Here is a 12761-nt window from a genome sequence, read left to right as displayed (position 1 = left end):
TTACAGTCTTCCTTAACAACGGTGAGATTTTATTTTGTTGATGTGGACGGTCGACATTCCCCATCCCTATAAACCCATAATTTTAATGTTTGTATTAAATATTCTTTAATAAGGGTATTCTAGTGTTGAATTTTACTTCATATACTCATAGTGTTCATTCCTTCCACTATTTTATTTATTTATTTATTGTGATAAAATTAACACTAAACAGGAAAAAAAGAAACCCTAATTACTCCTTCTACACTGATCTAGAAGCTTCCTCTAACTAACCTTTAACCCACCGTACAAAAGTCTCCTTTGTTTCTTCTGGTGAATTAGGAAGCCACGCCATTACACTTTTTCATGTGTGGACAATCCAACCCACGTGACTCTCTTATTTGGCAGTGAAAGGAAACTGCTGACGTGGAACCTAAGTATCCACCACTCCCTGCCCCATCCTCCGTTATATAAACCCCGCGGAGGTTCTCATCTACATCATCATAGAAGCGCTCCACCGCCAATACTATAATTTCCATCGCTCTTTGATCGATCACTGCCTTTAGTTTCTGCCGTTCCTTTACTCCGTTGACGTTGAAAAATGGCCACTTCTGCATTATTACAAGCCATTCCGGCGAGATCGGCATCTCGAACTACCTTTAGGACACCATTGTGTTCCAGGAGGACGGCCTTCTTCCGTGTGCGATGCACGGCGGAGGTAATCTTTGCTTTCTTCCTTCCCGTCTATACTTCCATTTTTTGTATGTACATCCTAGGGCTTAATGTATGTCTAAATCTGTTTATTCGACTGGACTCTCAGGAGGAGCAGAGAGAGCAAGCGATTTCTACACCAGCTCCACCGACGCCAAATCCGTCCCCTCCGCCACCGTCTCCTAAGCCGAAGGTAAACAAACCGGTTACATCCACCAGCCGTTCTCAATCGACGGATCGAAACGTAACAGAACGTAGATGAACATTGTCTTTAAATATCATCGTTAATTTCGAATCTGATAATATGATCCGCAGGTGAGCACGAAATTCTCGGATGTCCTCGCATTCAGCGGGCCAGCGCCAGAGAGAATCAACGGGCGGCTAGCAATGATAGGCTTCGTGGCTGCTGTAGCGGTTGAGGCATGGAAAGGTCAGGATGTATTGGAGCAAATAGGCAACGGAGGAATTCCATGGTTTGTGGGAACAAGCGTGGTTTTGACACTGGCATCGCTGATACCTCTATTTAAAGGGGTGAGCGTGGAGTCTAAGTCGAAGGGGCTTATGACATCCGACGCGGAGCTGTGGAATGGGAGGTTTGCGATGTTGGGGCTCGTAGCTTTGGCCTTCACTGAATTTGTCAAGGGTGGAAGCCTCGTGTAGGTTGTAGTTCTGAGATGTAGATTCGATGTCTCTAAGAGAACAACGAATATGCTACTTTATAGTTTGCTGTAACAATTATTATTAGTAATACTTCCTTCGTTTGCCTATTATGTTATTTTTGTGTTTGTAATTAATTATGTGTACTAATAGCTATTAGTGCACTAATTAACATTTAATTTAAACATGTTAGGACTCACTTTATAATAGGAATAATTATGAACCCATCAACTCCATTTGAATCTTTGAAATAATGATATACACATTATAAGATGAATAAATGGTTGATAAACATAAGATGTCTAACATTATTAGTACATGTAAAAAAATTTCTAATATAATAGTATACCGCCATCAATAATAAATGACAATCAACTACATAAATGTCTATATAACCTCATGATTCAAAATCCTTATTACTTATCTTGTTAATATTTCAGAGGTTAAAATTACTATTTCAAAGAAAATGTTGAATTCTCATGCAATAATATATAAAGTGAACTATGAATGTTAAAAATGCAAACAAATAAATAAGTATTTTACATGTGAAAACTATTTAAAAATCATATTATTAGTGACATTTTGGTGATATTTATCTGTTTTTTTTTATCCTGATACTATATTGCTCGTAGTCTCTTATTCAGTACACAATTTATCTCCTCAAAAAGATTTATCTACAGTGGACAGGCTTCTTTCTTCAAAACATATAAACACAAAAGAATGGATGAATATATTTTCATCTATATACATATTCACCATAAACCATCCACATCTCTAATAGGGGCCGGGGCGGGGGTAGAGGGTATTGTGATGATACCTTGCATCTGCGGCTAAGGATCGATGTAGATCGCCAACTTGTGAGGCTCACCTTTTTGTTGCTTATCATCATCTTGCGTTGTAGCTTCATCATCTTCTTTCTGTGATTGTGTAAACATTGAGTTAAATAATGATCTCAATTCAGATGTATTCTCTGCAAATCAAACTTTGAAAAGATTTCGGTTTTTGTTGATCACTTAAAAGAACTTTTGGATGAATATTTTAATTTCTTGTTCTTAGAAATGCAAAAGCTTTGACAGTTCAAATTTAGCAAAAATTTTAGCCAAACTTCAAACTACAGAAAGTTGGCTAAGATTTCAGAGTAACTAAACAAAATTATTTATTAGTTAAAAAAGTACTAATCTCAACAGTTGAAGGAACTTACTTCTGAAGGTAGATTAGCTGGAAACAAATTTATGACTCCAGCATTGAAGTTGAAACCACTGAACAAATCAGATGATGAATATAAGAAGCCAAGGATTAGCTACAGGTACCATATTGATGTAAAGAAATTAATCAAGGAGAAAACATTGAACCTACTTCTATTTTATTATATTTTATTATATTTCCATATTTAAAATTATTTTTGTGGGGNGGAATAAGAGACTGAGTACATGTTCAGTTCCTAAATTGATAAACCACTACGAGGATTCAAATCTAAAAAATATATATATAGCAATTACTAAAATGAACTGATATGCAGAATAGTCATTTAAAAATATGGTTATATGAGAATCTCATGGATTATGATGGGGACAACAGACTTTGGTTTGATTTTTCCAATGAAAATACATAAGAATTTTGCATAAAAAGGAGCATGAAGGAAAAGATACCAGGTTGATAGTACAAGCTGCCACACGTATGGAATGAAGAACTCTTCGGGATGACTCTCTTGCTCATACGTGAAACGTAGTTGAGTAAACATCTACAATAATATAAATTCGTATTAGAAAACAAAAGCAATAAGGAAACTGATCTTCAAAAATCATTTGCGCAAGTTGGCTTTTCAGCTAAACATCGAGTTTTTTTCTCACCTTCAAGCCTTCTCCACGCCAAGATCTGCAGTTATTAATGATAACTTGCAGCACTTTCTCAACTGACCAATCACCGTCCCTTCTTTGAGCATCTATGCGGCTATTGAAGAAATCTAGTACCTACACAGCATTAACAATTAAATAAGTACCTGCAAATGACTGGCAAAGCCTAATAAGCCAAATTGCAAGGTTAACAGGGATGGGGGAGATAAAATTAAGAGAATTATACAATATTCTGAAACATACAGTGTAAATGTTCTCAAGGAGTTCATTAAATCGTGGGTGATTCTTGAATGGCTGAAATACTTCTTGCCTGTGCATTATTGCATATATAAACTGCCAAAGTGTACAGATTCAATTAACAGAAGAGGGAAGTCAATAAGAATAAAAGCTAAATATACAATCAATTATTGAATCTTTCATCAACTTCTATGATGGTACCTCTGGATTCCGTGGTAGAGCATAAGACAGAATAGCGTTCAGAATTTCAAGGACAAGCCTCAGGAAGTCGGTATAAATATGCATCTCAGTTGACTACAACAAAAACAATCACATTAAATATATTGTACGACCATCCATATAATCCAAATACGAATTTGACTTGGACCCTAAAAAATTATAGTGAATTACCGCATCATCTGTTGGGAAATTGACTTCGGTGGAGTTGGTTTTAGCATTATCAACCTTAATGTCTCTGAGTTCTGCCGATCTGTTATACCTACACCAAAATTAACAGCAAGAAAACAGCTCATAAGACCAACCATGAATTATGACACAAGAGTTGTCCATGAGTAAAGGTATCCATAAGTTGCATGCTACTCGAGTGCATCCATTTAAATTAAGTACATTAAAGTGGAAGTGGCAACTCATCTCTGATGCCTCATCAGTAGCATCGCGTACAGTGAAATGGAAAAAGAATTACAAGGGAATCAGCCAACAGAGAATTATTGTCTTACTTCCTTGAAAGCATATCAAAAAGGCTGACCAGCCTCTGAGACGCATATGAACTCAAACGGTGGACATGAGGAGCCATATTTGCTAATGTTGCAAGACAAGTAGTATGGAGATACACATCCTGTCAAAAAATTACCAAATACATTAGTGTGTTAATTAAGTAGGTTAAGAAGCAGAAGAAATGGAACATATTTCAGGATTGATCTGATGTTGAAATATTTTGCATCAAGTAAGTTATGAAACTTACTACGAGCTTCAATATAAACCAATGAAGCAGAGTAGAGAGAGAGAAAGATGAAATAAACTCAACATCTCAAAATTGGCAAGCAATTGATAACACTATTCATCACTCCACAAGCATTTACATATTTATTTGCTTAATCCCAAGCAGTTTAGACTTCCACAAGTCAGGAAATTATATAAAAAGGGCATAGGAGCATGATTATCATCTATATATTAAACCACACAAAGAATTTATTGTAATTACTCAAATCATACTTTAATTAGATGGGCTTGTCAAATCATACCCGCAACTTAGAGAGGTTGAATTGTACGGTCCTGATCAAGATTATTACCATCAGAGAACCCAGAGATGTTTGGTGAAGAAGACGATCCTTATACCAAGGAACTGCAGGAAGTATCTGAGCACATAGTAATAGAACTTAAGAGAACCTCATAAGAGCAAGAAAACATGTAAGCAGATATCGGCCTTACCAGTTTGTGAATGCTCGAATTGAAAGAAGAATCCTGGCTAAGAATTAGAAGTATGATCAGTAGCATGTAGATTTGATTAGATGACCTCGTTGAAGCATTATAGAGTGCTTCCAAAATGGGCATCAACTGTTCATAGATTATCAAACAGAAGGAGCAATAAGATAGAGTTGTTACAACTGTATAAAGTGGATGCATGACCAACGTACAAACATAACACCGCAACAATATTTAAAAAAAGAAGTGAATCATCCAAATTGACTCCCCATAAACCATCTAAGAAATCTTAGTTGCAACATCGCACTAATAAACAGTTGCTTTGATCAATATCGAACTCCAGCAACTTACCAATGTATCCAAATCAGTTCGCACCAGAACATATTCCAAGAAGTCAGGATTCCCTTGCAATAATGAGTATAGAAGAAGCACGGAGCCCTCATCAGCCAAGCACCTGCAGATACATATCCTGTTAAGGGTAACTCAAAGAAAAAGGTCGCCTCGTGCCATCAGCCTTTGCACCTAAAAATAGTATATAGATGCAAATAATACTAAATATGCACATATTAACTTCTAACCTCGTACTACAGCCTAGTAAAATGATATATGAACATAATTAAATTCATATATGTTGCAACTAGATTCCTGAATGCATAAAACTTTACACGTGAAATTTGAACATATTATTATCAATAATTATTAAACAAGAAAGCAAATACATACATTCCAAGAGTATCAAACAGTAAAGCAAATGGTAACCGCACAAGTGGACCATTATGTGCATTTCCATCCGTATCAACACGATCGACTGTCAAGCACAAAATAAACCAGCATCAACCATACATAAACTGCCTAAATAACAAGAAACAAATAGTGATGGAGCAAGGAAAACTAATATCTTACATTCGACATCAGATGCATTTTCCAAGGCTTTGCAATAGGGATTATCATAAAAGGTTGAATTCTCTTTCAAAAGAGAATCTGAACTAATGCTATCGCCACTTGCTACAGATCCATTGCTCACAATACATTTACGATAATGAATGAGAACAAGAAGAACGTGAAGACTGCAATCAGCCAATGGACTTCTTGAGCCTTGGGCAGTTGAACTGACCAGGTAGTTGAATGGCATTAACACAAAATTTGCTGTAGAAAGGTTAAAGGTACACATGTTAGCAGAGGCTTTTATCAGTAACATAAGCTTCAAATGGTATCCCAGATTCAACAATCATGCGAACAACCAAAAATACAATAGATCGCACGCCAAACCAGATACACCGGCTTGGTTACTTTTGGCGAATGAATGAAGGGAAAAAAGCCTTCTACTGATTAGTTAGGCAACAAAATGACATGGGCATATGGAAGCTAGTAATTTAAGAAATGACACGAAAAGCATTAAACATAGCAATGTGGTGATAGAATTGATTAAAACCAAATCTTGGTCGACAAAATCAGAGAACTAAAACCAGTAAAAGGCAAGAAACCACACAAAGTTTGGCACATAAAACTCTAAAATCAGATTCAAAGAAAAATCAACAAAAATCATTAAAAATAATATTAAAAGAGATCCTTATTGGCTTAGTCAAAAAAGTGAAAGAAAAAGTGTCATACCTGCTGCAGAACCAACTCTCTGCAAGACGCCAGACTGATTTCCACCAGAAACTACGGGATAAGAACTATTTAAGGGTACGTTGGGCCGACTTATATAATTCAGTAGTAGTTTCCGCATGACCACAATTACTAAGGCCCTGTCCTGAAAATCCCACTAGAAACTTAGCAGCAGTAAACTTATAAATTTTGATGTTTGACCAAGTTAAAAATCCAGTTACCTGAGACATGGCTGCATCAATAAATGGATTAAAATCCTTTGGTCTAGGTGATGGACCAGAAAGAAGTTGAGTTGACATGGAAATTAGCATAAAGTTAAGCAGCTCCACGTGGAGGAGGTATTTCTCGTCGCTATTAAGAAAAAGTACATACTCAGAATAGTAGACATTTCTCTCCATCGAGGGAGGGGAGTAATTCAACACTTTACCTTGTATTAACTGAGCCAATAAAGCCAAGAACAGAATGAATTACAAAATCCTCAAGTTTTTGATCTGCAAAATATAAAATGAGGCAGGATGAAGCCTATGGTGCTTCAGAGAGAACTAGAACGTTCGGCAAACACGGCTAAGCATGCCGGTTCGGTAACAGACCATGAAGTGGAAGTTAATGATAGAAATAATCTCAAACAAACAAAAGCAACTGAAACGATGAGATTACACTGACCATTTCTAAGCACATAAGAAATTGCTTCTATTTGAAGATGTGGAAAGCAAGTTCGTAAAATTATCAACTCCCATTTTACAGTGTATAAATGAAAAATATGGTTCTAAAAAGGTTTTACCTCCTAAGAAATCTTTTGATGCTGATTCACCATCGTTCAAGGACAGATATAATTCTTCAATTCTGTCACTTTTCGCATTTTCAATCAAGTGCTTCAAGAAAACGGATGAGATATGAACCGCGTTAATTGCTTTCTCATAATTCAAGGATGATGCTCCGGAGTTCGTCATGCACTCTTGTAAACACAATGCCATGTGAATTAAAATCTTTGCAAGATGCCTCGTCTTGTAGTTGTTTGTTGCTGCACAAACAACACAAAGCCAAAAAAATACAAGGGAATTTACAAGGTTTGCAAAATCATGAAATTGGATTTAATTTGTAAGAGAGTTTCGTATTAATGTCTAATGCCGCAGCCCAGCACTCAAAAAAAGCCAATTGCTATAAACTCAGTATTTGCTTAACTATAACAAAAGAATGTTAAGAGCACAAGAATCTGTCAATTTGAACCATAGCACATAAAGCTCCAACATGGCACCAACGCACTAATCAAAGGTTAATGGAATCTCATGCGGCACATATCGTGTCCACTATCATAAAAAAATCTAACTAATCCAGAAGCTAGATCACATTCGATTGGATATCCCGTCCTCCCTAGTAGCCAAACCAACTGCATGACATAGTTTAAGCTTACAAAATCCAACTCTAAACAATTAGAGCAATTAAAAGCCATAACCGACCTAGTAGCTCACAAGCTTGTTGAACGCGGTGAGTCGGCCATTGCAGGCTAAGAGGAAGTTCAAGCAATTTCTGCCAGAAATCAGAAGAAATGGGGAAAGACTCCTCTCCAACAAAAGTTCCGATTAAGTACTCCGCCGTATCCTGCGACCGCGAGCTAGTCCGGCGCGGCGTAGAAGGCACAGCCCCCATCTAAACACCAAGCAACAGAATCGAAAACCCTAGATACTCAGATTCTTGACTCACTCCTTCAGTACGGTGTCAATGCCGATCAGAATCCAAAAACAAGCAAATTCAAACCGTAGTGAATTCACACCGACGGCATTACAGGTAAAGAAAATCTGAGACGCTCGATCAAACTTTCAACCAAGAAAACTAAGAATCCTTCCCCGTTCGTAACAAACAAGGAGAATTGGTGAGAAACCGCGAGAGCTTTCAATCGAAGGCTTACAGAACTGAACAACAAATAAAAAAATAAAAATAAAAAATAAAAATAAAATGGTTTTATCGGTTTAACGAAGTCGATGCGTCATAAAAATTTACCCCAATTTCCAAATATTCTTAATTCGTTTTATCCATTTATTTTATTTATGTCAATATTTATTTTTCAAATTACGCGTTTTCTAAATTATTTATTTATAATTAACACTCATTGAATCCGCCGTTTTAAAAGTTGTTAAAAAACCTATAAATACCAAAAACTTTAAATTTAATCATTTTTTTAATTACCCATAAAAGAGCCCAAAGAAAAAATTATACCTTAATTTTAATTTTAGTTGGGTAAAAAAAAAAAAAACTTTTTTTCTTGTTAATATTTATCAAATAAAAACTATAATTTTCATGCAAAAAAAAAAGAGTAAATAATAAAATAACCATAAGTCAATTGTCATATTTATTGAAAGTTTAAGGAATTAAATTTATTATAATTTAATTAATTTGATTTAGCGCTTGACGTGGGATGAACTCCATTGGACATTGACTTGGCGCACAAAGAGAAGATAGTTTCCTTAGCTATAAAGACATGTGGCTTTAACACGTCATTTTAAATGCTTAATTAATTAAAGTATAGTCAAAGTCGTCTGAGTTTTCGTCAGGTGTGTGCGAGTCTATTATACTGATTGGCGGCTTCTGGGAGTGATGCGAAATCAGCGGCTGAGATCTGGACAAAAATGGAGAAATGAGATGCCGACGGTTCGATGGAGATTGATTAGAGAAATAATACAAGTTGGGCTGCCAATAGAATGATGGGCCCATTAGTGGGTTTGTTGGAGGCCCAGAAAATCGCCGGTGGAATTGGATTTTTTTTTTTTTTTAATGTATTAGCCAATTATTCAATGACCGACAATTTTAATTATTTTGTTGGTTAAAAGGAAAGATGGGCTTTTAATTATTTTCTGAATTAAAAAATATATAAATTGATAAATTTGAAAATAAAGAAAATAGAGTTTTTGTTTGGTGGGATGCAATTTAAGATCTTTTTTAAAAAATATAATATATCTTAATTTGAAGAATAATATTATAATTAATAAATATCAAAACTATAAACCATTTAAAAATTCAATAACTAAAAAAAAATAAATAAAATTTTAAAATTAGTTTTGTATATTAAAATTTGATTAAGAATTCAAATATTTACCAAATAAAAATTATTATATAGAAATTTATGAAAATAAATTTAATTTTTAAAAATAATTATAACCTGGCTCCGTTTTAAATGGGTGAAGCCACGACATTTATGCATGGACCCAATACAAATGATACGTACAAGTTCTGACTAGGATAATTAGGAAAGATCAAACCAATTTGAACTGCTCACATCATAGTAGTAGTAGTCTAAGTGGGATGCAGCCATGAAAGAAGGTTGTTACTTTCCTGTCTCTGGATTCGGTGTGTGATCAAGCCGACTATACCTTTCATGTACTCTACATACTGCACTCTATCTTTCTTCCCAACGAGCCCACTTGAGATATTTCCGCTCTCCCGAACTCCCATTATTTGTAAAAATAAAAAAGTTACGAGCTATCTATTTAAGATTAGAATTCAAAAACCCAAAATGAGCAACCAATTCATCTCCATCTTCAACCTCATCATCTTGTTCATCAAACCCATGAACTCCAAACCCTTCTTCATTAGCCTCATTCAACAAATTCTCCCAAAACCCATCATCCATTATTCCATCTCCTTTTTCACCCATTTCTTCTTTAGCAAAATGCGGGTTATTTTGGTTCATGTCAACCGCTAGTAGCTCGACATCCACATGGATGTTGTTCGCGAACGATGCCTTGTCTTCTTCGTCATATTCGTCGGAGGTTGGGGAAAGGCCTTGGTCGATATGTCGTCTTCGTTTTCTATTGATGGCTTCTTCAAGCTCTTTGTGCTTGTCCTTTTGGTGGATGAGTTGTTGGATGAAATCAGGGAATTGAATTGCTCTTGCTAAGAAGTTCATCATTAGTTGCTGCCTTGTCTCTGTCTTTTTGAGGCGGCGCTCCATTGTTTGGAGCTGCCCTTTGGTGGTTTGTTGCTGTTGTCTTAGCTTTACCAGCTCCCCCATTAAAACCTGCTTGTCTCGCTGCAGCCGATCGATTTCTCCATCCAGACCGAACCGCCCGACTTCGACACAAGGGTCCGGAGCTTGGAGAGTGGCATTTGGTTGCACCGTTTTCCTCCTCCGAATCAGCTTCAGAAGATGCTTCTGCCCTCTCAAGAAACCTTCATGAGCAAACTCCCACTTGTCTGGATCAATCTTCTTAAATCCCTACCAAAATTAAGACTAATTTAGGAAATGATCATAAATTTATAAGTAAGTAATACATTTACATACAAGATCTTCGAGAAAAATTCAAAGCAAAGTTAATAATATCATTGTTGATGGGTTTATAAACAAAGAATAGGGTAGGAGGCCTTTTGGGAAGTCCAAATCAAAGCCATGAGAGCTTATGCTAAAAGTGGACAATATCATACCATCGTGGAGAGTCGTGTTCGTCTAACATGGTATCAGAAGTCATGCCTTAAACTTAGTTGTGTCAATAGATTGGCAAATCCTCGAATGTCAAACAAAGGACTTCAAAAAGAAAAATGAGTCAAGCCTCCTCGAAGGCAGTAAAAAATGATTAAGACTCCAAAGGAGTCGAGCCTCGATTAAGGGGAGTCGTAATTTGTTCGAGGGAGGTGTTGATGGGTTTATAACAAAGAATACTCTCTGCATTGGTATTAGGCCTTTTAGGGGAGCACAAAGCAGGAGAGCTTAGGCTCAAAGTAGACAATATCATACTATTGTGGAGAGTCGTGTTCGCCTAACAATCATATTATCGTGGAGATTCGTGAAGAACAACCATTTGGCCAATAACCTTAAAAGAATCGAAATCAAGGGGGAGATTTGTAAAGAACACCCATTTGGCCAATAACCTTAAAAGAATCGAAATCAAGGGGAAGAAAACATACATAGGTGTTAAGTTGTCGAACAAAGCTGGAAAAATTGCTGTGTTTGAAGTATTTGGGGAGAAGGGTCAAGGAAAAGGATTGAGGATCCCAAACGATGAAGCTGTTGTTGTCTCTACTCCAAGAGACAATATGATTGGTGGTTGAATCTTCGACGAATTCGTATGTTTTGGTCAGAAATGGCGGAGGACCCGCCTCGTGAAGACCCTCCATCGGCTGAGGAGCCACCGTGGGCGACGGCGCTCCGTTAGAAAATGCAGAATTCGACGCCGGAAACTCCTCCTTCACTCGGCGGAGACGATTCATGATCTGGGTCGTCGTTAATTTTTTGAAATTCACTCTCAATTTAGTGGAAATTGAAAATGTAAACTGTGAAGGATATTATGAAGAGAGAGTAGCAGTAGTAGTAGTAGGTGTTGAATGGAGGAAAGAATCAATTCTAATTATAGAAACAAATGAAATGAAAAAAAGTGTAAAACTTTTCTTTTTTTTTGGTCCATTTTCCATTTTAGCCCTTTCCCTTTTGAGCATGGCATCAATTAAGATGAGAGATATGTTATATTGAGATTTTTTTTTTTTTTTTAATTTCATCATTATTTTTCTTTTGTTGCGTCACAATCCAAAACGATCCTGTGTTCTTATGCTCCCTATTGTAATGAACATTTAAAAAAAATAGGGTCTAGAAGATTCTAGAATTATAACGTCAACTAAAATCCTCTCGACGTGCAACATAAAATCAAGCTCAAACTCGAATATATTTTAAGTTAGAACTTATTCGTAGGTTCGAGTATACTCATTCTGATTTAAGTAGAGATTAGAAATCTTATCTAAAATTGAAAGCCAATAGGGATGAGTCAAAGATGGTAGTTTGGTGGGGTGGCACCCAAACCAATGTGTTTTAAGTTAGGATTTTGGATGGACACGTCAGCTACAAGATAGCAATAAAGATCCAATAGAGTGATTACACGTGGATTAAAAAGGAAATGATATTGTTGGAAGTTTTTGTTATGGTCCAAAAAAAATCACGAGAACATAATTATTTTAAAGACTTTATTAAAAATTAAAGTTTTTGGAAATGGAAAAATCATATTTTAGAAAATTTTAACCTTTCGGTATTGTAATAAAAAAGTGAAATTTAATATTTATTTTAAGGGAGGAGTGTGTAGAAATTGAAAAGGTGGAAGGGACACGTGGAGGGAGGTTAAGGGGTTATGGGGGAGTGTGGTTTCTTATAATAATGAAAGTAACGAGCTGATGGGGCATCATTCTCAGTCAATGACGTGGAACTAAATTCACCATATTTTTGTAAATATTATTTTATTTATTAAGAAAACAGATGGAGGATTTGTGTAGAACCTCCTCAGAAAGAACAGACCCCACACTACCTTTATTTTTGTCTCTTTT

The 12761-nt window shown here is 36.1% G+C and overlaps 3 protein-coding genes across 3 annotated transcripts; 1 reads left to right on the top strand and 2 right to left on the bottom strand.

Moving 5' to 3' along the window:
- Positions 1-457: 457 nt before the first annotated feature.
- Positions 458-1457, top strand: LOC111799842 (early light-induced protein 1, chloroplastic-like). Its single transcript, XM_023683322.1, has 3 exons — positions 458-694; positions 797-880; positions 1003-1457. The coding sequence occupies exons 1-3, from the start codon at positions 578-580 to the stop codon at positions 1345-1347; spliced, it is 546 nt and encodes a 181-aa protein (XP_023539090.1). The 5' UTR covers positions 458-577; the 3' UTR covers positions 1348-1457.
- A 431-nt stretch (positions 1458-1888) lies between these two features.
- LOC111800931 (dymeclin-like) lies at positions 1889-8405 on the bottom strand. Its single transcript, XM_023684854.1, has 18 exons — positions 7922-8405; positions 7246-7485; positions 6892-6955; positions 6686-6815; positions 6468-6609; positions 5760-6002; positions 5580-5664; positions 5208-5310; positions 4863-4988; positions 4676-4789; positions 4151-4269; positions 3825-3912; positions 3636-3728; positions 3441-3530; positions 3195-3314; positions 2994-3085; positions 2546-2603; positions 1889-2261 (listed from the first exon to the last, which is right to left on the bottom strand). Exons 1-18 carry the CDS (start codon positions 8109-8111, stop codon positions 2175-2177), a joined length of 2184 nt encoding a protein of 727 aa, XP_023540622.1. The 5' UTR covers positions 8112-8405; the 3' UTR covers positions 1889-2174.
- A 1297-nt stretch (positions 8406-9702) lies between these two features.
- Positions 9703-11725, bottom strand: LOC111800657 (heat stress transcription factor A-6b-like). The gene is made up of 2 exons (XM_023684455.1): positions 11361-11725; positions 9703-10674 (listed from the first exon to the last, which is right to left on the bottom strand). The coding sequence occupies exons 1-2, from the start codon at positions 11661-11663 to the stop codon at positions 9943-9945; spliced, it is 1035 nt and encodes a 344-aa protein (XP_023540223.1). The 5' UTR covers positions 11664-11725; the 3' UTR covers positions 9703-9942.
- Between the last annotated feature and the right edge of the window lie 1036 nt (positions 11726-12761).

Source organism: Cucurbita pepo, chromosome LG08 (genome assembly GCF_002806865.2).
Source record: "Cucurbita pepo subsp. pepo cultivar mu-cu-16 chromosome LG08, ASM280686v2, whole genome shotgun sequence".
In the NCBI taxonomy this organism is placed as follows: Eukaryota; Viridiplantae; Streptophyta; class Magnoliopsida; order Cucurbitales; family Cucurbitaceae; genus Cucurbita; species Cucurbita pepo.
This window is presented reverse-complemented; position numbering and strand designations above follow the sequence as displayed.